The sequence below is a fragment of the Lepus europaeus genome, chromosome 11 (genome assembly GCF_033115175.1).
Source record: "Lepus europaeus isolate LE1 chromosome 11, mLepTim1.pri, whole genome shotgun sequence".
Lineage (NCBI taxonomy): Eukaryota > Metazoa > Chordata > Mammalia > Lagomorpha > Leporidae > Lepus > Lepus europaeus.
In genome coordinates, this window is record NC_084837.1 from 105,757,096 (window position 1) to 105,781,207 (window position 24,112).

Below are 24,112 nucleotides of genomic sequence, written 5' to 3' on the forward strand. Positions count from 1 at the left end.
TCCCTTGCAATATGTGATTTAAAAGGAGCATTTCTTAGGGGAAGGCAGCTCTGGTAGCCCCCATATGGAAAACAAGGCAGCCGGCCCCTGTAGGGCCTGTGAGTAGCAACATTTGCAGGGCTCCCTTGTGCACCAGGCGAGTGTTTGGGGCTCCAGTGTAGGTCAGGGCACTGGTGACAGCACACCTGCCATAGGAAACAGCAATGGCAGGGATAGGGAGACCAATGATAGACAAGAGAGATCTTCCATCCTTTGATTCATATTCCAAATGCCAGAGAGAGAGAGAGAGAGAGAGAGAGAGAGAGAGAGATTCCCATTAGCTCAAGCACGAAGTCCAGTGTGGGCTCTTCTTGGCAGGCTCAGAGCATAGCCTGAACTAGAACCCGGAAGGATGAGCATAACTTTGTCCCATCCCGGAGCCCGTGAGCCGGAGGAGGAGGAGGGTGGTTTCCCAAAGAGCAATGAAAGCTTTGTTGGCAAAGAAGCAGGAGAAGGGGCGCTGGGTGTCTTAGCTGCAGCCGCAGGGCCCCTCCCCTCTCCTGTCCCGGCGGGGTCCTCTCCCTCGCCAGGTGAACTGCTCCCTCCTGTCTTCCTCCACTTCTGGAGTGTACCTGCTTGTAGCGCCTCCCCCCCAAGTCGCCCCTTAGACCCGTGGATTCCCAGGCTGTCCGGGCTGGCAGGGGCTCCGATCCCGCATGGCCCAGGGCCTTGGGAGCAAAGCTGGCATTAAACCCCCCTCACCAGGCCTCCGGCCACGGGGTGTTTCCCTCCTGGTTCTTTAAGTCCAAACCAGTGGCATCATGTCTCTCTTCCACATACCAAAAGCACCCCGATCATTTCAAAACATTTCAAAGGTGGCAGAAGACTTAGAGATTGGACGTGGAGTGACGAGAGAAAGAAACGAGGTGGGGTGTGCATCAAGCATCCTCGGCTTCCCGGCCGAACACTAGCAACCTCCTGGCCCCCCGAGGCAGGGTGGAGGCAGGGCGGGGTGGAGGTGGGGCAGGTTGGGGGTTCTTGTCCTCTGGACCAATTCCTGGTCAGTGGCTGGCCGACGGCGTCCTTAGCAGAGCCAGGCCAGCTGAGGGGGCGCTGAAGATAAAAGACATGCCCCAGGGCTGCAGAATTCTTGTTCCATAAAGACTCACTCATCACGAAATGTCACTCACACCCACCTGCACGTGGGCAGGGGTCTCAGAAGATGTGTGGACATGAGGATGATGAAAAAACTATGCATGGATTTCAAAATTGCCTTGCACCAAAATAAGTATCTTTGAATTCCATTTTCCATGAACTTTTTGAAGTCCCCTTGTGAGCATGTCTCTCTCTCTCTCTCTCTCATGCACACCCTCCAGATGGGTTAGCTTTGCTGGGTGCCGAGTTGAATGGGAGTCTCAGGCTTCTCCCCATCCCCTCCATGAGCCACTGTGCCTAGACACAGCCGCTGGACAGCTTCAGCCTGGTCTAGCCCTCGCTGAACTCCTGCACATGTTCGGAATCCAAGGTGCTTCCTGCTGAGCTGGGGACAGCCGATCTGCAGGAAGCAGAGCCTCTCCCTGGGGACTCTCTAACCCTCAACGTGGCCGGAGCCTGGAGCGCAGTGCAGGGTCACACGGCGGGCCCCTGGCTGGGTCAGCTTGTCTGTTGCCCTCGGCCAGGCTACAGCAAAGCCATGGCAGGACTTACTGTACTTGGCTCTTGCGTGAAAGGGATGGTCCAGGTCCATCTGGGCTGCTGTAATGAAAGCCATATGTGGAGTGGCTTAGAAACAGAAGGGTGCTTCTCCCAGTGCTGGAGGCAGCATGTCCAAGTTCAAGGTGCTGGCATGGTCAGATCGGGCTGAGCATGGAGCAGGTGGGGGACTCTCTCAGCCCTTCTTAAAAGGGCACTGATCCCATTCATGTAGACCCCCCCCCCACTTTGTGATGCAAATCACCCCTCCCAACAAAGGCATCAGGAGGGCCACAGACATCATCTGAGTGCAGAGAAACAAGCCACCAGCACTGCCACTCAGGGTCCTGGCAGCGCCTGGCAGCCTTCCTGGGGCCAGCAGGTGCAACAGGTGTGTGGCGGGGGGCAGGTAGCCCGCCCCTCATGGTCTCCATGGAGACAGTTACCGGCACCTCAGCTGCTTTGAGGATCAATGAGTCAGCACACACTGGGCACCTGGCCCATAGTGGGACCTCGTAGCAGGCGCGTAGTAGGACTACTGCGTGGCACTTCCTTCCCTTCCCCACAGCAGCACTGCCTTGGGCTGCTGTTGTCTCAGGTGCTGCAGGCCCCAGGGCTGCTTCCTGGGCTGTGAGGTCACACTGACCACACAGACTTCATTCAGGATTAAACGTCCCACTTTAGAAAAGTAGGGGTTGGGGCCAGCGCTGTGGCATAGCAGGTAAAGCCTCCACCTGCAGTGCCAGCATCCCATATGGGCACCGGTTCAAGTCCTGGCTGCTCCATTTCTGATCCAGCTCCCTGCTGTGGCCTTGGGAAAGCAGTAGAAGATGGCCCAAGTCCTTGGGCCCCTGCACCCACTTGGGAGACCTGGAAGGAGCTCCTGGCTCCTGGCTTCGGTCTGGCCCAGCCCTGGCCATTGTGGCCATCTGGGGAGTGAGCCAGCATGTGAAAGATCCCCCTCTCTCTCTCTGTAACTCTGCCTTTCAAATAAGTAAGTAAATCTTAGGAAAAAAAGTTGGGGGGTCTTCTCTCTTCTGTCCCCTTTTTTCTCCCCAATCACCATATAATCCCAAAACACAGCTTCCCTTCCGCCAAAAATGCCCAACTCACAGCAAATCTCCATTGGTCCCAGTTCTGCAGCCGGGTCCTGCTGCACCCAGCACCCTCCCTCCCAGCCTGGCCCAGTCCCTGCAGTGCTTACGTGACCAAAGAGGCTGCACGGACTAGATGGCACCGGTCCGTGCTGCTCTCCACGTCTCACTCCCCGGCGGTGACGTCAACCCGCCCACGCTGGGGCTCCTCCAGGAGGCAGGAAGCCGTCACGAGGCAGGAAGAGGACTTTGCAGTCGGTTCCCTGTCAGGGGACGTCCCTGGGGGCCATGAAGCCGGTGACAGATGTGCAATGAGCAAGGCCAGATGCGCGCAGGGCCAGGAAGGGAAGACCGCCCTGCGGGGTTCAGCTCTCAGCCCCAGTGGAGGTACTGGGGGCTGTCCGGTTCCCACCAGGGCCCAGCCTGCGAGCCCCGTTCATTTTCAGCTGGAGCCTGAATGCGACGCAGGACTCTGCTTCCCCTGAAACAAAGCCAAGCCTGCCCCGAGCCCTCGGCTCTCTCTGGGCGCTCCCCTCGGTCTCCAGGGACCCGCAGGCGGCTGAGCCCCACCATCTGTCCCCCGCTTCCTTTTCAGAGCTCTCTGATGCGACACGGCCCACCCCCTCCTGAAAAGCGGCCCCTCCGCTCCTGTCACCCCCTCTCCTGGATGTTCCCCAAACTGCGGCTTCAGCCCCCTTCACGGCTCCTCCTGCAGTGACGCTGACCCCAGGGCCCTGTCCTTAGCCTCCGGGCCTCGTCCTTGGAGGGGAAGTAGGCAATTCCACAGTCCCAGCACATAAGGCCCTTGGACTGTCTGGGACCACAGTTGCCCCCCGACTTACAATGGGGTGCGTCCAGAGAAAATGCCTGGAGCCCCTGACCTCCTGGGCTGTCCAGCTCAGTGGCACGGGGCACTGCAGAGCCCCGGTGGTGTCCCCTTGTGACCACAAGTGGTGCCACTGCCCCAGCATCACCAGGGAGGACCGGACTGCACAATGCTAGCTCAGAGAAGATCCAAGGTCAGAGTGCAGAGCCTGGTTGCTACTAAATGCTTTGATGCCACTGGAGAGTCGGAATATCTTTAAAGTGAGCCATAACGTTCCCAGCTGCTTTTTTTTCTTCTTTTTTCAAGATTTTTTTTTTTTTTTAATTTACTTGAAAAGCAGAGTTACGGGGTAAGGGAGACAGAGAAAGATCTTCCATCCATTGGTTCAATGCTGAAATAGCCACAAAGACCAGGGCTGGGCCAGGCCAAAGCCAGGAGCCAGGAGCTTCATCCAGGTCTCTCACGTGGGTGCAGGGGCCCAAGCACTTGGGCCATCTTCCGCTGCTTTTCCCAGGCCATTAGCAGGGAGCTGGTTTGGAAGTGGAGCAGCCAGGTCTCGAACTGGTGCCCATAAGGGATGCTGGCACAGCATTGAAGGCTGCAGCTTTACCTGCTATGCCGCAGGGCCACCCCCTGCCCCACCCCTCCCCACCCAACTTCTTTCTGCGTGACTAATTATTTTAAAACTGTTTAGCACAGATAAGACACGAACAGAGCAAACATCCCACTGTACAACAGGGCACAGGGGAAAAACGAACCCCTCTCCCCCGCCACCAAGGCACGCAGACCCTCCCCCACTGCCCAGGGCACCTGCTGCGGGTCCTTCCAGTGTTACCCTGTGTCCACTTGAGATCACGTGTGGTGCCCTGCCTGGCCCCGGAAGTCACGCCACAGCAACCTGGAAAGTGCAGCCCCATTCTCACTGCTTAGGTTACCAAACTAGGCTGCGGCTACAAGACATGTCCGATCCTGGGGGTCTGCCAGGATCGGTGGGATTGCCGTGAGGAAGCAGCGCTGGGGTGGGGAGGGAAGGGGGCGTGAACTCCTGGAGTGCTGGGTCTTAGAGTGGAGGCGGCCTGTGGCCTGTGAGGCCTGGCCTGGTAGTGGGAAGCGGGGTGACAGGAGGAGACGCTGGTACCAGGTAGACGACAATCCCCTCTTTCCGCCCAAGGCCTGGCGAGAGGTTAAGGCCAGAGTCACAAAGCAGGGACTGGGTTCAGGGAGGAGGGGGCAAGTGTGCAAGGTGCTAGGCCCTGAGCTAGCTCCCTTCACTCTCACAGCAACCCTGTTTTAGACACAAGGATTCAGGAGGTAGGAGCAAGGCCATGGTGCAGGCCCATGGTGCTAAGGAGTTGGGGAGTGTGGCTAGGTGGGCAGGGCTGAGGGAGGAGCAGGCAGGACCGAGGGCCGCCCACGAGGCCCCGTGTCTCCAGGGCCCTGCCACCTTGCCTGCCTCTCACCTGGGCTCTGCTCTCTTTGCTCACAGGTTCTCCCCATCATTGTCTTCTTCAGCTGCGTCATGTCCGTCCTCTACTACGTGGGCCTCATGCAATGGGTGATCCTGAAGGTAAGCTCCTGAGCCCAGGCCCGGCTCTGCCAGAGCCACCTGCTCCCAGGGTCCACACCCTCCCAGAATCCCTTGCTCCTGGGGTCCATACCATCCCAGAATCCTCTGCCCAGAGTCTGCATCCTGTTAGGCCTCTCTGTTCCCAGGGTCTAAACCCTCCCAGAGTTCCTCGCTCCTGAGGTCTATACCATCTCACAAGCCTCTGCTCCCAGGGTCCACACCCTCCCAGAATCCCTCGCTCCTGGGTCCATACTATCCCAGAATCCTCTGCTCCCAGAGCCCACATCCTATTAGGCCTCTCTGCTCCCAGGGTCCACACCCTCCCAGAATCCCTTGCTCCTGGGGTCGGTCCATACCATCCCAGAATCCTCTGCTCCCAGAGCCCACATCCTATTAGGCCTCTCTGTTCCCAGGGTCCACACCCTCCCAGAGTTCCTCGCTCCTGAGGTCTATACCATCTCACAAGCCTCTGCTCCCAGGGTCCACACCCTCCCAGAATTCCTTGCTCCTGGGGTCCATACCATCCCAGAATCCTCTGCTCCTAGAGTCCACGTCCTTTTAGATCCCCCTGCTGCCAGGGCCCACTCTCTCTGGATCCACTACTCCCAGGGTCCATACTCTCCCAGAATCCCTTGCTCCTGAGGTCTGCACCCTCCCAGGCCCCATACCCTCCCAAAGTCTGCTGCTGTCCAAAGACCCTTTCACAGAGCCCTTGCCACGAAACTAAGGAGATGTGGCGCCAAAATCCAGTGCAGTCTTTGTGAGGGAACTGGCTACATACAGCCTTGGGGCTGCCCCAAGAAGGCGAGAGGGGGATAAAAAAATTCTACCAAAAAGACCTGGAGAGGCCAAAGCAGTGACCACGCTGGCCAGAGACTCTGCTTGTTCACATGTCAAAGCCTGCGCTTAATGTTCAAAAAATTGCCACACAAAACCCGGATGTGGTGCCCGGCCCTGGACAGCTGTGGACTCAGTAACAGGCTCTGAGCTTTTAGCCGAGGGGGCTCAGAACCCATCAGCGCCATGAGGTGCTGCCAGCAATGCCAAGCCAGCCCGTGGTTATGTTGCCGGGGCCCGTCGCTCAGCGAGGGAGGCGACTGTGTCGCACCCAGGGGCCATGACAAAGGGAACCGTCAGTGAGCCAGGAAAAGGCCCCAAAGCACACTCCCCACAGGAGGGTGGAGGAATAAGGCCTGGGAAGAGGAAGTTACAGGGTGGGGCATGGGGGTGGGGGTGGGGGAGGCTGTCTCTGAAAACCTAGATGAGAGACCCTGGGGATGGGGGCGCCTGGGGGCTCCCAGCAGAGGTGAGATTCTGGGGGCGCAGGAGAGGTTCTGGGGGTGCAGATTGCATCTTGACCGGAAGGAGGAACGGCTAATACAGTGTTTCCCAAAGCCCTTGCCCAAGCCTCTAGCCCCACCGCGTGCCAGCAAATGTTACCAGGTGTGAGGGGCTCGTGGCCCAAAGATTCGGGGAGACTGGGCCAGATGCCGCACTTAACACGCCCAGGCAAAGCCGGCATGCATCGGTCACCCCCGAGGGGTGTGTGGGCACTCGGCAATTCTCAGATATGTCCAGCCGGGGATGCGTCTGGCCTGGCGACGGGGCGTGCGTTGAGCAGCTCTGCTCCACTGACCAGAGCTCTCCCCGGTGGGATCGGTGGCCGTGGGAAACGGAGGGGGCCCCTGGATGCAGGTGTGGAAGGGGAAGGTGACTGGGTCTTCTGGGGTGATGTGGGCCAGGGGACCCGCAGCAGAGCCCCACAGGCTGGGGGAATCTGTGAACACCAAGAGCTTATTTGGCTCGTGCCAAGAACTTGGACCTGCATTTAGCAAGGGCCTCTGAGCTGCGCGGAGGGCCAGCGAGCATGGGAGATGGGGAGAGGAGGTGAAGTGGGGCCCACTCGGCCTTTTATCAGGAGCTCAATCCCGCAACATCCAAGGGCAGAGTCACCTCTGAGTCACCTCGCACAGGCGCCCCCACGGCAGGCCAACTTCAGCATGAGTCTGGAGGGGCCTTCCAGCCCTGGGTGGGGGGGGAGGTCCTGCATGGGCTGGGAGGGGGAGGGGAGGCTTGGAAGCGCTTCCGCCCTCTCTCCGAGCTGGGCCTTACCACTGCCAACTCGCCAAATGCACTCTGCTTCCTTCCAGATCGCGTGGCTGATGCAGGTCACCATGGGCACCACGGCCACCGAGACCCTGAGCGTGGCAGGAAACATCTTCGTGAGCCAGGTGGGTGCTGAGGCCTCCCTGTCCCCCACTGGGGCTCACGGGCTGCCCCTGCAGCTCGGATTCAGATCCAGAAAGAGCCCGGAAGGTCACCAAAGGCTGCTCACCTGGGGACGCTCCATCGAGGGTCCACTCGGAGGGGCATTGTCCAACACCTCCCACCAGGCCACCCTGAGCTGCCTCCGTCAGCCCAGAGGCTCTCAAATCCCACAGGTGGAGCCCAGCGTTCTCATTCTCCTTCCAGGTCAAAGTTCTTTCCACTACATCCACTACATCATTTGGCCTTTTTTTTTTTTTTTTTTTCCTTCCCCTCCTCTGTCAAAATGTATTTTCCAAAGTAGATGCGACTGAGGGCGCCCCAGTCTGACTCTCTCACAGAAAGCTTGAGCCTCCCAAGGCGGGGACCCCGGAAGCCGTGGCAGCGTCTGTGCTGGCCCAACCGCCTAATGTTTGCGTCACCAGGAGGCACGCTTGCCAAGGGATGGCACACTCCACAGCCAGTCTAGGAAACTTTGCAAAACATTGGCATCTTTTTTTTTTTTTTTCCTAAGATGCAGCCGACGTCTTAACAAGTTGTCCCCAGTCTAAACTTCCTGAAGACGTCCAACATGAGCGCAAAGAGGGAAAGAATGTTAAAAATACAGAGAATTTGTAACACACATACAGAGCAAATGTAACCGACGTGTGTGCTGAGGGAACATCAATTGGAGGTGATTGTGACACTGGGTGCTGCGAAGCAGCCCCCAGGTAAATTCAGCCGAGGCCCCGCTGCTGGCCAGGTTGACCTGGGTCTCCAGCCTCATTGCCTGCAAGGGGAGGCTGCCTGCTTCCTGGGCCCCCTTCTCTTCACCGTGCACACTCCCTCCCTCCCTCGAGCACCCGGGCCCCTGCTCTGCAGTGCCCTGTCCTGGATGCCTAAGGGCGCATCTCCAATTTGACAGCCAAACATCAGGAGGCCTCCACTCCCCCACTCCTCGCAGCTGCAGGTCCTCCTGTGGCGGTGAGCGGTGCCAGTGACGGTGCCGGCTTCCACAAGGCTGCCGTCACACCCCCACCCCCACCCCCACCCCCACCCCCCAAGCCTCTCACCTCCCAGCTCCTTTTCCAGCTTTCGTACACCTGCCCCAGGGACGTGAAGTAACAGAAACCAGGCCATGCTGAGTCCCCTTAAACAAGCCTGCTCCTTCCCCCCCAACACCTGCGCCTCCAGGGCTCACCTGCCCCTCCACCTGGTCTGGAGGCAGCTCTGCCAGCTTCTCCCCGCCTCAGGGCCTTCGCTGTTTGTTCTACCTGGAATGGGCTGTGCTCCCAAACTGTTAGCTGGCTCCTGGGTGTCAGATCTCGGCCAAGCCTAACCAAGTCACCCCTAAGAGAGGCCTTGGCTCTCAATTGTGTGTTTTGAAAATGTATTTAAATGTGAAAGAGAGACAGATACTGTCGGCTGATCCACTCTCCAAATGCCTGCAGCAGTAGGGGCTGGGCCAGGCCAAAGCCAGGAGCGCAATGGCTAAGACACCAAATACTCAAATACTCCATTTCAAATGCCCCCTCATCACTCACAGCCTTTCTCCATTGTCTGCATGGCTTTTATCTCCGGCCAAAGGCATTGCTTAGCTGCTTGGATCCTGATTATCCATACCCCTTGGAGTCCCTCCTAGCTCCACTGCACCCGGGACATAAACCCTGTGGGGGCAACTCCAAAACTTCATTAAAAGTTCAGGCCTGGGGGCAAGTGTTCAGCCTAGAGGCTAATGTGCCAGTTAGCACACCCCCTCCCACATCTGAGTGCCTGGGCGCCATTCCCGACTCCCGACTCCGGCTCCTGTCTCCAGCTTCCTGCTAACGCAGACCGTGGGAGGCAGTGGTGATGGGGCAAGTACCTGGATTCCTGCCACTTAACACAGGAGGCTGGATGAAGTCCCCAGCTCCTGGCTTTGGCCCCAGCGGGGGGCCGTTGTGGACATTCGGGGAGCGCTCTCTGCCTCTCATGTTAAGGACAGCCACAAACACTCGGAGCTGCCGCCCATCCTTTTGCAAGGGCAGGGTAATACTCCACCTCTCTCTGAGTCCGTTTGCTCTGCTGGGATTGGGGGTGGCCACGTGTGTCTCAGGGGTGTGCGCGTGACGAAGGGGAGGTGCTTGGTGGGGTGCCAGGCCCCGGCAGGTGGTGGACAGGTGGCTGGGAGGGGCATTGTTTGACTGAAGTGGGCACCGCTGAGGCTCAGAGAGGCTCTGCCAAAGACAGGTGCTCACCCCACTACGGGCTTTTTCCCATGGGACCCCCAGCACTGTCGCCTGCCCCTCCTGGGGTTGGGGGCAGTTTGGGGGTGGGCGGGTGCCTGGGCACATCAGCTCTGCCTGTTTGAGTTCTCTCCTGTTTGCAGACCGAAGCTCCTCTGCTCATCCGGCCCTACCTGGCAGACATGACCCTCTCCGAGGTCCACGTGGTCATGACCGGAGGCTACGCCACCATCGCCGGCAGCCTGCTGGGCGCCTACATCTCCTTTGGGGTAGGTGGACCCCTCCCTCTGCCTGCCTGTGCCAGGGACCTGAATCCACCTCTAGGGACCCCCATGCAGCTCCTGGCAGAAGCAGCCCTGGCTTTCTCTCTTGGGGCCTGAAGCCCGGGGTTCCGCACTGGTAGGAGGAACAGGGCCGGTGGGCGAGCTGCACGGGGCTCGCTCTGGCCTCTCAGGAGGCTACCAGTCAGAGTCCTGGTGTTTCACTTGCTGAGCACCTACCAGGTAGCATGCAAGGGTTTTGTTGTGTGTTTTTTCTTTTCTTTTTAAAGACTTAGAGGCCAGCATTGTGGCACAGCAGGTTAAGCTACCTCTGGTGATGCTGGCACACCTAGGAAAGCAGCACTAAGTGGCCCAAGTGTTTGGGCCCCTGCCACCTGTGTGGGAGACCTGGACGGAGTTCCAGGCTCATGGCTTCAGCCTGGCCCAGCCCTGGCCATGTGGGAAGTGAACCAGCAGACCGAAGATCTCTCTCTCTCTCTCTCTCCCTCTCTCCCTCTCTCCCTCTCTCCCTCTCCCCCTCTCCCCCTCTCCCCCTCTCCCCCTCTCTCCCTCTCCCCCTCTCCCCCTCTCCCCCTCTCTCCCTCTCTCCCTCTCTCCCTCTCTCCCTCTCTCTCTCTCTCTCATTCTGCCTTTCAAATAAAATAAATAAACCTCTTTTTGTAAAGATTTATTTGAAAGGTAGAGTGACAAAGAGACAGAGATTTTTCCATCTGCTGATTCAACCCAAGCCTGGGTCTGTTGGGTTCCCAAACTCATGCTCATTTCTCCATGCACTACACTGAGGTGGGCCCTGGAGGCCTGCCCTCCTCCTCCTCCTCTTCCCCCTCCCCCCTCCCCCCCTCCCCCTCCTCCCCCCTCCTCCCTCCTCCTCCTCCCCCTCCCCTTTTCTCCCCTCCCCCTCTCCCTCCACAGCCATCTGGCCAGGCACCCCCAGTCTGGAGTTTTAGAGGCCATGGCTGGCTTACACCTCATCTCACCAAGCCCAACAGCAGGTGCACCCCTTCCCACCCCACCACCAATAAGTTGTCTAGGAGAAAAATTAATGTTTTAAAAAATGGGAACCCCAGACTTTGTTTCTGAAACTTTTTTGTAGTGGAATATTGGGGGGGGGGGGGCATCCTATTTCAAGGCTCGGGGCCTGCGCATTTCTAAAGGCTGCTCCGGGCCCTGTTGCTGATTACAAGACCAGCTCTGGAGGCTGCCGGCATTCCTGTCATCACCTCGAACTTGACACTGGGAAATCTCTTTCACAAGCTGGCTTAAAACCCAGCCTCCAGCAAGAGCCTAGTCCAGCCCTGGGCAGTCTGGCCTCCCCTTGGATGGAGCCTGGGTACCCACTTGCCTTTAGCCCCCCCAGAATGTTGGAAGCAGTGTGGATCAGCCATGTGGCCCTGGGCATCAGGTTTGGAAGTGCCAGGCTGCGACCACAGCTGAGTCCAGGGGAACCACCTAGCCCCACCTTCTTTCTCCCCTCTTCCCCTCCTGCGTCGGGATCTGAAGCTCTCGTCTGCCCCCACCTGGCTGTGGGCTGCCACCGCATCACCCCACCTCGATCCACTGCCCAGCCATTCCCTCTCCCTCTACCCAGTCCTTTGCCACCTGCTGCTGGTCAGTTTCCCATGGTGTCCATGCCTACAAGGGATCTTCACAAAGTCCATAGAAAATATATGCAAGGGTTTCAAAATAAATCGGCACCCAAAATAAGCTTATCTTGGAATGCTATTTGTCACAAAGTTTTTATTTTAAAAGATTCATTTATTTGAAAGGCAAAGTTACAGGTCTCTCTCTCTCTCACACACACACACACACACAGGGAGAGACAGAGAGAGAGAGAGAGCTAGCTAGCTTTAATTCACTAATTCACTAGTTCACCCCTAATGGCTGCAACAGTCAGCGAAGGCTGGACCAGGCTGAAGTCAGGAGCCAGGAACTGCATCTGTGTCTCCCACGTGGATTGTAGGGACCCAAACACTCGGGCCACCCTCTGCTGCCCTCCCAGGTGCATTAGCAGGGAGCTGGACTAGAAGCGGAGCAGCCTGCACTGGAACTGGCACTCCCATCTCAGCTCTACATGCCCTGGCCTAACCTGCTGCGCCGGAACACCTGCCTGTCCACACATTTTTACCAGTCCTGCCTACTGCTTCCTCTTCACTGTCTTTCCCAAGGGCTCTGAAGAAGGCCCCGCTCTCCCTGCCAGCCCCTGGACACGGGTCTCTGTACTCTGGCTCTGGGGCCACCGTGGCGGGACACCCAGATGTGAGCTTCACACTGTGCACACAGGGGCAGATGACACTGGGGACTCGGCCCCTGTGTGCCCCAAGGGCAAAGGCCAGCCCCAAGGACAAGGTCTGTGAGAGCCTGAGCAGGGCCGCATGAGAGTCTACTACTTAGTCTACACATCTGTGAAATGGGTAGAATTACAGCTTGTCCCACATCAGTATAAGGATGGAAAGCAGTAATGGGCAGAAAACACTTAACATGGCGTTGGAGAGGAAGTTGGTTTTTTTTTTTTTTTTTGGACATGGGAGAGGGCTTCAGAAAGTTCACAGAGGCTGGCGTTTAGCCTAATGGTTAAGATTCCTGTGTCCCATATACCTGGGTTCAAGTCCCAGTTCTGGCTCCTGGCTCCAGCTCCCTGCTAAAGTGCTCCCTGAGAGGCGGAGATGTCGGCGCTGGTAGGGGGGCTCCTGCCTCCCATGTGGGAGACCCAGATTGAGGTCTGGGCTTCCGGCTTTGACCTGGCTCAGCGCCAGCCGCTGCAGCTGTTTGGGGAGTGAGCCAGCAGCTGGGAGATCTCTGGCCCTCTGCCTCTCGAATAAATAAATAAATAAATAGACATATTTTCAAAGTTCACGGGAGATGTGCGCTCTCTTTCCATGCCACTTTTGTACAAGCTTCTTGAAGTCCCTCCACAGTAAGTGCAGAAATCAATCCGGAAACTGCTTTGAAGTTACTTGGATTTAAAATCTGCCCTTCATTGTTTTCTTAAAATGGATTTTATTTTTATTTTCATTTTATCTGAAAGAGACAGAGATAACGTCCATCCACTGGTTCATTCCCCCAAATGCCTACGACAGCCAGAGCGGGGCCAGACTGAAGCCAAGAGCCAGGAACTCCATCCGGGTCTCCTGCGTGGGTGCCAGGGGCCAGTGCTTGATCCGTCACCCGCTGCCTCCCAGGGTGCACATTCGCAGGGAGCTGGATCCAAAGCAGAGCGGTCAGGACCTGAAGCAGGCCCCACTGCTGCCCTGGGCTGCCCTCCTTGGCCCCCAACATTTCCTCGGCCCACCCCCAACCCCCACTCTTCCCCTCCTAGATCGACGCTGCCTCCCTCATCGCTGCCTCCGTCATGGCCGCCCCCTGTGCTCTGGCGCTGTCCAAGCTGGTCTACCCCGAGGTGGAGGAGTCCAAGTTTAGGAGCCAGGAAGGCGTGAAGCTGACCTACGGGTAAGCGTGGCGGGGGCCCGTGGCGGGGGGCACAGGTGGAGGCGCCAGTGGCCCTTGTCTCCGCCCATCACCGCCTTCCAGCGAGCCCTGCCCTGGCTGGGGCCTCCCTCGTGTCCTAATTTCCAATCTGCGGCCAGCAGGAAGCAGGGGACCGGCCAAGGCCTGGGAGTGAGGTCTGGGGCAGGAGCGTGTCTCACAGGCAGGCTCACGCAGAGGCCCTGGGCCATGTGCCAGGCCGCAGCTCAGCCCACGGGGGTCACCGAGTACCCAGCAGGTTAGCTGGTGCCTGAGCAGGGGACACCATGGCAACGCCAGCATTGTTTACAGTGTTCCCGGGGCTGTCTTTACAAAAGGGAAAAGAAACGTAGCTTAACCCGCCCGAGGGGCCTCCAAAGTAGGGAGTTAAAGGGTAAGTGGAGGGGTGGGTGGTGAGCCTGTGGCTGTGACTGCAGGTAGGACGTCCGCACCCCATGTCAGAGGACGTGGCTTCAGCACCCCGCTGCGGCTCCCGACTCCAGCTTCCTGCCAGTGCGCCCCCTGGCAGGTGATCCCTCCAGCCACCGGGTTCCTGTCACCCCTGTCAGAGACCGGAATTGAGTTTCTCACTCCCGGCTTCGGCCTCGGGAAACGAACCCGCAGACAGGACTGCGCTCTCCCTGTCTCTCTGCCTCTCAAATCAGTATATTTTTAAAAAATATTTATTTATGTATTTGAAAAGCAGAGTTACAGAGAGAGAGAGAGAGGGAGAAAGAGAGAGAGATCTTCCATCTGCTGGTTCACTCCCCAAATGGCTGCAATGGCCAGAGCTGGGCCAATCCAAAGCCAGGAGCCAGGAGCTTCTTCAAGGTCTCCCACATGGGTGCAGGGACCCAAGCACTTGGGCCATCTTCTGCTGCCTTCCCAGGCCATAGCAGAGAGCTGGATCGGAAGTGGAGCAGCCAGGTCTTGAACTGGCACCCATATGGGATGCTGGCACTGCAAGCAGCAGCTTTATCTGCTACACCACTGCTCCTGTCCCCGTAATTATATTTCTAAAAGGTGAATTCACACGGGCACAAAATATTTTTGAAATCTGTGCATACGAGGGGCTCTTCAAAAAGTTCATGAGAAATGTGTATTACCAAAAACCTATGCATGGATCTTAAAATTTTTTTTGCACCAAAATAAATTTACCTTTGAATTCCATTTTTCCACAAACTGTTTTGAAGGGAAATGAAGATAACAGTAATACATACATTGTTACCTCATGTATCCAAAATATTGTCATTTTATCATGTGACAATTTAAAGAATGATGAATGAAATATTTTCACATTCTTTTTTTGTGCTTATAACACAAGGCAGTCTGTTCTAGCCTCCTTTCTTTCTTTTTCTTTTTTTTTTTTTAGATTTATTTATTTATTTATTTGAAAGCCATAGTTACACAGGAAGAGAAGGAGAGGCAGAGATAGAGGTCTTCCATCCGCTGGTTCACTCCCCAGTTGGCCACAACGGCCAGAGTTGCACCGATCCAAAGCCAGGAGCCAGGAGCTTCCTCCAGGTCTCCCACACGGGTGCAGGGGCCCAAGGACTTGGGCCATCTTCTACTGCTTTCCCAGGCCATAGCAGAGAGCTGGATTGGAAGTGGAACAGTCAGGTCTAGAACCAGTGCCTAAATGGGATGCCGGCACTGCAGGCAGCGGCTTTATCCGCTATGCCATAGTGCCGGCCCCAGCCTCCTTTCAGAGGTCGAGAGCCGCACGGCACCCATGGCTTCTGTCACGGCAGTGCCGCACAGGGAATCTGGGGCTGCCACTTTTCTGTCCTGGGGTCTCCCAGGGCACCCAGGGTCCTCTCCTCCTGAAATGCTCTGTCCAGGGCGCCTCCTGGGGCAGTAGGCTGGGGCCCCTCGGTGCTGGCGGGGACCGGCCGGTGGTGATGGCTCTCCATGCCGTGACAGAGACGCTCGGAACCTCATAGAAGCGGCCAGCAGCGGGGCCGCCATCTCGGTGAGGGTCGTGGCCAACATCGCTGCCAACCTGATCGCCTTCCTGGCCGTGCTGGACTTCATCAACGCTGCCCTGTCCTGGCTGGGAAGCCTGGTGGACATCCAGGGGCTCAGCTTCCAGGTGCGAGTCCGGCCTCCGCACCGGGCACGGCCGTAGAGGGGTGGCCGGGGGTGGTCCTGCGGGTGGCGGGCGGCCGCTGGAGACCCTCCCTCCTCTCCTCTCGCCCTCCTGCCCGCAGCTCATCTGCTCCTACATCCTGCGGCCCGTGGCCTTCCTGATGGGCGTGGCCTGGGAGGACTGCGCCGTGGTGGCGGAGCTGCTGGGCGTCAAGCTGTTCCTGAATGAGTTTGTGGCCTACGAGGAGCTCTCCAAGTACAAGCAGCGCCGCCTGGCGGGGGTCGAGGAGTGGATTGGCTCCCAGAAGCAGTGGATCTCGGTGAGTGGCCTTGGCCGAGACACACCCTCCCAGGTCTCTCCTCCTGGCCCAGGAGACAGCTTCCTTGGGAGGCTGATGTGCAACCGTGGATCCTGGGGCCAGCTGTTGCACACCTGGTCTCTTCAGCTGGACAGCAGGGGTGTGACACCTGCTACATGAACCCCACCAGAACACATGCGGGCATCCAGAGATCTGGGCGGGCAAGTGAGATAGGGGACCTCACCACCACGCCACTGCTAATACATCGGGTTCCACCCAGGGTTTGGCTGTTTCTGTGAAATGTTTATATTTGGGGTCCGGTGCTATGGCGTAGTAGGCTAAGCCTTCAGCCTGTGGTGCCAGCATCCCACAGGGGGGCTGGTTTGTGTCCCGGCTGCTCCACTTCCCATCCAGCTCCTTGCTTATGGCCTAGGAAAGCAGTAGAATATGGCGCAAGTGCTTGGGCCCCTGCACCCATGTGGGAGACCAGAAGGAAGCTCTTGGCTCCTGGCTTTGGATCGGCTCAGCTCTGGCCATTGCAGCCATTTGCAGAGTGAACCAGCAGATGGAAGACCTTTCTCTCTGTCTCTTCCTCTCTCTGTCTGTAACTCTGCCTCTCAATAAATACATAAAAATCTTAAAAAAAAAAAAAGAAAATGTATGTATGTATTTATTTGAGAGACAGACAGGTAGGCAGGCAGGCAGACAGAACTCCCATCTGCTGTTCACTCCCCAAATGCCCACAAGAGCCGGGGCTGTGCAGGGCAGAAGCTGGGAGTCAGGAGCTCCATCCGGGTCTCCCATGTGGGTGGCAGGAGCCCAAGCACCTGAACCACCATCACTGCCTTCAAAGGTCTCATTGGCCGGAAGCTGGAGTCAGGAGCCAGAGCTGGGTGTAGAACCCGTGTGCTCTGATAACGGCCACGGCCATCTGATATACCCACCCAGAAATTCATTTTTTATTTTTAAAAAATGAGTTTATAAATAAAAAATGATTTTATTTATTTATTTTTTATTTGAAAGGCACAGTTACAGAGACAGGGAAGGAGAGACAGACAGAGAGACAGAGAGAGAGAGAGAGAGAGAGAGAGAGGTCTTCCATCTGCTGGTTCACTCCTCAAATGGCCGCAAAGGCCAGGGCTGGGTCAAACCAAAGCCAGGAGCCAGGAGCTTCTTCCAGATCTTCCATGAGGGTGCAGGGGCCGAGCACTTGGGCCATCCTCCACTGCTTTCCCAGGCCACAGCAGAGAGCTGGATCTGAAGTGGAGCAGCTGGGACTCCAACCTGCACCCATACGGGGAGCCAGGGAGCCGGGGAGCCGGCACTGCAGGCCAGGGTGTTAACCGGCTGTGCCACAGCGCCGGCTCCAGTTTATAAGCTCTATAAAACTCTATAAAACTCTGTGCAACCCTCCTAAAGGAGCACAAGCTCTACTGCCTTCATTTGGAATGGAAAAATCACCTGTGTGCTCAGCACGCTAACATCTATTGTTCTTTTATATGTTTTCTTGTACTCTCTGAGAGCGCTTACGGAGTTGCTATCCTGTCATAACTGTACTGCAAGTACTTTTAAAAAAGGTGCCTCTGTGCCCGAAGCATCCTTCTGGGGGCTTAACCGATGCCCTGCTGTTGGAACATTCCAATGACTTCCGTCGAGATGGCATCTTGTGCCCAGGTCCCTTCCTGGGAACTTACCCAGATGGGCAAGCTGACTGAGTCACAGGGCCTGGGTCCCCGTGGTTGCTGACGGTGGCTTTCCCTGCCACCAGCTGTGCTGGTGAGCGTTTGTTTCGCCACACACCACACAGCACCCAGCAGCCTCCGTGGACAAATGAGGGTTGCAGCTTCCACCAGCAAATGAGAGCGTGTTGCTTTCGTGTGCATTTCTCGGGCGGCTGGGAAGTTTTCACAGGAAATATTTCCTTTGCAATGATCTCTTTAGATTGCAAATGAAAAAAGGAAAGTTGGTATGGAGTTTGCGGCACAAGTCCCCCCTCCCTCCCCTTCCTTACCCTCTCCTGTGGTCTCACCCCTCTCAGTCTAACAGGGCACACAGCCCTTCTTGATCTCTTTCAGTGGGCTTCATTCCTTCAACAACTATTTGTTGAGACCACTAAGGTGCCAGGTTCCCTGCTGGGTACCCTGAATAACAAAAGGGGGCGTTGGGGAATTAGACTGACCTCAGAAGGCTTATATCCACTGAAAGACACAGGCAAAACATAATAAAGCAAAGGAATTTTTAAAAACCCCACAATTTGTGTAAGTACTATGAAGGAAACAACAAGAAACAGTAGGGATAGGAAGGTCTTTGGTGGCTGGTCTGATCACAAAAGGCCCCCTGAGCTGTGATTCTTAGGCAAAGACTTAGAGGGAGGCATAGGGACCAGCCGGGAGAAGCTGGGACCATTCTGGACAAACGAAGAGGCATGTGCAAAGGCCCTGAGGTTGAAAAGCACGGGGTGTGTTTAGAGCACTGAGAGGAGATAGGTACGGCTGGAGCAGATGGTAATCGTAGACACAGTGCCACAGGCATTGTAACACCATCGGGGCTGCTGCTACACGGAGCATGACTGTGGGTGAGCGAGCAGGGGAGCAGCTGCCTTATTATTTTTTTAAAATAACATTTGTAGGAACTCTTCATGTTCTAAAGGCATGAACGCTTCTCTGTTTTCTACTTATGTCTATTCAGGGTCTCCCCACCCCAACCCCCGCCCCCGCCAACCCCTCTGTGGGGGACCTGGAGGAAGCTCCTGGCTCCTGACTTTGAATTGGCCCAACCCTGGGCATTGCAGCCATTTGGGGCGTGAACCAGCGGGTGGAAGACCTCTCTCTCTCTCTCTCCCCTCTCCCTCTCCCTCTCCCTCTCCCTCTCTCCCTCTCTCTCTGCCTCTGCCTTTCAAATAAATAATCTTAAACACACACACACACACACACCCCCAAGGATTAAGCAAATGCCGAAAAGGAAATGGGTGAAAAGCAAGGGAGGGCAGGTGAGAGGTTCCCCCACCAGGGGGCGCCCTGCTCGCTCATCTTGTGTCTTCTCAGGTCAGGGCGGAAACCCTCACCACGTTTGCTCTCTGTGGATTCGCCAACTTCAGCTCCATCGGGATCATGCTGGGAGGCCTGAGTGAGTGCCGGGGCCTCCTCCCGTCTGGAGACTTGGGGGCCCCTAGGCCCCCATTGTCCCCCTTGTCTAGGGCAGGGCCTGGGTCCTCCCTGCTGGAGGTGGCCCAGGAAGTTACACCCTGGCCTTGTAGACCAAGCCTGGCTCAGGGGCCTGGGAGAGAGGGAGTGCGGTGCCTGCCGGTCCTCTGAGCCTTGGCCTGCCTGTTCCCACGCCCGGTCCTCTGAGCCTTGGCCTGCCTGTTCCCAGGTAAGGGCCGGGCAGGCCTGGAAAGGGGGGTGGGGGTGGGGTCTAGAGGGGAAGAATCCGCACAGATCTCAGCTTTTTACAAACAACAACTGCTTGCAGGTCCTCCTGACCATAATCAACCCATTGTACAAGGAAAGAAACTGAGTCTTGAAGCTAAGTGACAGCCCACATCACTCAGATACTAAGTGGCTGAGCCTAGATGAGGGGACTTCCAAACGTTTGTGGAAAATAGAATTAAGAGATAAACTGGGGGGTGGGGGGGCAAGCATTTGGCCTCGTGGTTAAACCTCTGGTTAGGAGCCTGCGTCCCACATCAAAGAACCTGGATTCAGTTCCCAGCCCCGGCTCCTGACTCCCTCTTGAAACCTGGATTGAAATTCCTGGCTCCCAGCTTCATGCACACGCACACACACACACACTCACACACACACACAGAGCAGGTGTGCGGGGCCCACGGCTGGCACACACGCACAACACACACCCATGGCCGTCATGCATGCGTATGCACACTCACACACACAGAGCAGGTGTGCGGGCCCATGGCCGTCACGCACACACACACACCCACAGTCGTCACGCACGCATATGCACACTCACACACACAGAGCAGGTGTGCGGGCCCATGGCCGTCACGCACACACACACACCCACAGTCGTCACGCACGCGTATGCACACTCACACACACACAGAGCAGGTGTGCGGGCAATGGCCGTCACGCACACACACACACACTCACACACACACAGAGCAGGTGTGCGGGGCCCACGGCTGGCACACACGCACACACACACACAGAGCAGGTGTGCGGGCCCATGGCCGTCACGCACACACACACACACTCACACACACAGAGCAGGTGTGCGGGGCCCACGGCTGGCACACACGCACACACACACCCATGGCCGTCACGCACGCGTATGCACACACACACAGAGCAGGTGTGCAGGCCCACGGTCGTCACGCGCACACACACACACCTACGGTCATCACGCGCACACACACACAGAGCAGGTGTGCGGGCCCATGGCTGTTACGCACACACACACGGACACACGGGTTTGCGGGCCCACAGCCGTCACGCACGCGTATGAACACTCACACACACACACAGAGCAGGTGTGCGGGCCCACAGCCGTCACGCACGCTCACACACACACAGAGCAGGTGTGCGGGCCCATGGCTGTTATGCACACACACACACGGACACACAGGTTTGCGGGCCCACAGCCGTCACGCACGCGTATGCACTCACACACAGAGCAGGTGTGCAGGGCCCACGGCCAGCACACACGCACACACACACCCATGGCCGTCACGCACGCGTATGCACACACACACACAGAGCAGGTGTGCGGGCCCACGGCCGTCACACACGCGCACACACACACACACACGGCCGTCACGCACGCGTATGCACTCACACACACACAGAGCAGGTGTGCGGGACCCACAGCTGGCACACATGCACACACACACACCCACGGCCGTCACGCACGCGTATGCACACACACACACAGAGCAGGTGTGCGGGCCCACGGCCGTCACTCGCACACACACACAGAGCAGGTGTGTAGGCCCACGGCCAGCACACACGCACCACACACACCCATGGCCGTCACACACGCTCACACACACACAGAGCAGGTGTGTGGGCCCATGGCTGTTATGCACACACACACACGGACACACAGGTTTGCGGGCCCACAGCCGTCACGCACGCGTATGCACTCACACACAGAGCAGGTGTGCGGGGCCCATGGCCAGCACACACGCACCACACATACCCATGGCCGTCACGCACGCGTATGCACACACACAGAGCAGGTGTGCAGGCCCACGGCCGTCACACACGCGCACACACACACAGCCGTCACGCACGCGTATGCAGTCTCACACACACACAGAGCAGGTGTGCGGGGCCCACAGCTGGCACACATGCACACACACACACCCACGGCCGTCACGCACGCGTATGCACACACACACACAGAGCAGGTGTGCGGGCCCACGGCCAGCACACACGCACCACACACACCCATGGCCGTCACGCACGCGTATGCACACTCACACAGAGCAGGTGTGTGGGCCCACGGCCGTCACACACGCACACACACACACACACGGCCGTCACGCACGCGTATGCACTCACATACACACAGAGCAGGTGTGCGGGGCCCACAGCTGGCACACCTGCACACACACACACCCACGGCCGTCACGCACGCGTATGCACACACACACACAGAGCAGGTGTGCGGGCCCACGGCCGTCACGCACGCTCACACACACACAGAGCAGGTGTGCGGGCCCACGGCCAGCACACACGCACCACACACACCCATGGCCGTCACGCACGCGTATGCACACTCACACAGAGCAGGTGTGTGGGCCCACGGCCGTCACACACGCACACACACACACACACGGCCGTCACGCACGCGTATGCACTCACATACACACAGAGCAGGTGTGCGGGGCCCACAGCTGGCACACCTGCACACACACACACCCACGGCCGTCACGCACGCGTATGCACACACACACACAGAGCAGGTGTGCGGGCCCACGGCCGTCACGCACGCTCACACACACACAGAGCAGGTGTGCGGGCCCATGGCTGTTACGCGCACACACACACGGACACACGGGTTTGCGGGCCCACAGCCGTCACACATGCTCACACACACACAGAGCAGGTGTGCGGGCCCACGGCTGTTACGCACACACACACTGACACGGGTTTGCGGGCCCACGGCCGTCACGCGCGCGCGCACACTGCCAGAGCCCAGAGCGCGTGCGGCCAGGGCAGAGCGGCCGCAGCCCCCTCACTCCCTTCCTCCCGCAGCGTCCATGGTCCCGCAGCGGAAGAGCGACTTCTCCCGCATCGTGCTGCGCGCGCTCTTCACCGGGGCCTGCGTGTCGCTGGTGAACGCCTGCGTGGCAGGTGAGTGGCGGGCTGGGGGCGGGGCGAGCCGAGGCTGGGGCGGGGCGCCGGGCTCCGCCCACCGCCGCTCTCGCCCCGCCCGCAGGGATCCTCTACGTGCCCCGGGAAGCCGAGGTCAACTGCACGTCGCTGCTGGGCACGCCGCTGGGCAGCAGCAGCTTCGAGGTGTACCAGTGCTGCCGCGACGCCTTCCAGAGGTGAGCGCCCCGGGACGGCTGCGGGGGCCCCGGGCCCCCGGAGAGGGCTCGGCACCCGGGGCAGGGCGCAGAGATGGCATGGCTGCCCTGAGGGGGGAGAGACAGCCAGATCTGGGAGCCAGGGCGGACCAGAGACCCGGCGCAACTTCCCCAAGGCTGCACAGCCGAGCCAGGCCTGGAGCTCACCCCCTGCCCTCTGCTTCCTTCTCAGCCTGGAGTTCAGCCCCGGGGCCCTGGACAACTGCTGCCGATTTTACAACCGCACCGTCTGTCCCTAGCCGGGATGGAAGGACTCCTGTGTCTGCGCCTCCCCTCCCCGGGCCCCTGTGCCCGTGGGGAAGGGGCGATAGGGGCAGCAGGCCGTGGGAGGACATCTCCCGCTCCCGGCTCCCATGGCCCCAAACAGGGAACCAGGAAAGCTCAGGGTCCCCTCTGCCCCCTGCCTCCCCCACACACCCCAAGCCTTGTCCCCTCATCTCCCTGTCTCAGCTTCTGCCTCCCCTCCAGGAAACCCCCTCCCCCTCGATATTTCCCAGAGTGGTATCTGTGCATCTCTGTCCCATGCTGCCATGGTGCGCTGGTTTGGACTAATTAAAGTTCCGTAAGGGTGGAGGGTTTTTTTTTTTTGGGGGGGGGGGTTCCATTTTTACATGGGCTTGTCCAGGCTTGATGTGGCTGTGCTAAGCGGTGCTTTCCAAATGGACTTGACCATAGGCATCCTTCTGACGGAAGCATCTCTGCGTGGCAGGTTCCGTGGAACACGATTTGGGAACCACTGGGTACCATCCCAGCTGCCTGTCTCTATGCTGTCCGGGGCAGCAGCAAGTGCTGCACAGCCCACGCGGGGGCGCTGTTGCGATGCTGTAGTGGCTGCACCCTGGGAGGCTGCCGCTGTCACCTTCTCCGCAGGGCTTAGGTAGCTCCCTAGAGGGGAAGAGGAAGAGGAAGAGGGAGGATTTGCACCCAGGCCATCCAGCCACAAGCAGTGGTGTGTGGTCTCTGCCAGGTTTGGTCATCGTCACCTGCCTGCTCCTACTTCCTTCCTGCTACGGGCAGCCCTGGCCTGGCACGGAGCGTGAGCCCTGGGCAGCAGTCACGTGGTGTGGACTCAGTGGGCCGGGTCCTCTTTGGCTGGGCCAGAGTCTTTAGTTCCAGTGGGCACTGGCCTGGCTCCTGGTGACCTCCCACAGGCTGACGTGGGTCCCTGTCCTTAGCTCTGCACAGTGGAGGCTTGGCCTGACCCTGTGACTAGCCCCTTGCCTCGCTCTGTGCAGCCCCCACTGTGCCCCTGCCCCCTGCTCCGGCTCCTGTGGGCCATCAGCAGGTGGACTGCGCAAGCCCCGCCCAGGACCGCCCCCAAACCCTCCCTGATTACCAGTTAGTCTTGAGGACTCCCCTCGACCTCCCACCCATCCCATGGCCAGTGGCCTTTCCTGAGGGCCTGGGAGCCCCGGGGGGGGGGGGGGGGCAGTGTTTGGCTCAGCAGCTAAGACCCTGCTTGGGACACCTGCACCCCATGACAGAGCGTCTTGGTTCAAGTCCCGACTCTACTTCTGATTCAGCTTCTGCTAATGCACACCCCAAGAAGGCAGCAGATGACGGCTCACGGATGTGGGTCCCTGCCACGCGTGAGACCCAGATGGGGCTTTGGGCTCCTGACTCTGCCTGGCTGTGGAGGGCATTTGGGGAGTGAACCAGTGTGTGGAAGACCTCTCTATGTGAGTGTGTCTCAGCCTTTCAAATAGATCGATAAAGTTAATTTTTAAAAGATTTTATTAATTTATTTGAGAGGTAGAGTTACAGAGAGTGAGAGAGAGAGAGGTCTTCCATGCGCTGGTTCA

General features: G+C 58.2%; 1 protein-coding gene across 1 annotated transcript in view; it reads left to right on the plus strand.

The window, feature by feature from the left end:
• SLC28A1 (solute carrier family 28 member 1) overlaps positions 1-22,873 on the plus strand; it is a 45,441-nt gene extending 22,568 nt beyond the window's left edge. The window contains exons 8-17 of the mRNA XM_062204839.1: positions 5,078-5,158; positions 7,309-7,389; positions 9,771-9,896; positions 13,225-13,355; positions 15,294-15,462; positions 15,581-15,778; positions 18,802-18,883; positions 21,976-22,074; positions 22,160-22,271; positions 22,483-22,873. Of these exons, the coding sequence (XP_062060823.1) occupies positions 5,078-5,158; positions 7,309-7,389; positions 9,771-9,896; positions 13,225-13,355; positions 15,294-15,462; positions 15,581-15,778; positions 18,802-18,883; positions 21,976-22,074; positions 22,160-22,271; positions 22,483-22,549 (1,146 nt within the window). The 3' untranslated portion in view covers positions 22,550-22,873. The remainder of the gene's footprint in view (positions 1-5,077; positions 5,159-7,308; positions 7,390-9,770; positions 9,897-13,224; positions 13,356-15,293; positions 15,463-15,580; positions 15,779-18,801; positions 18,884-21,975; positions 22,075-22,159; positions 22,272-22,482) is intronic.
• Positions 22,874-24,112: the final 1,239 nt, after the last annotated feature.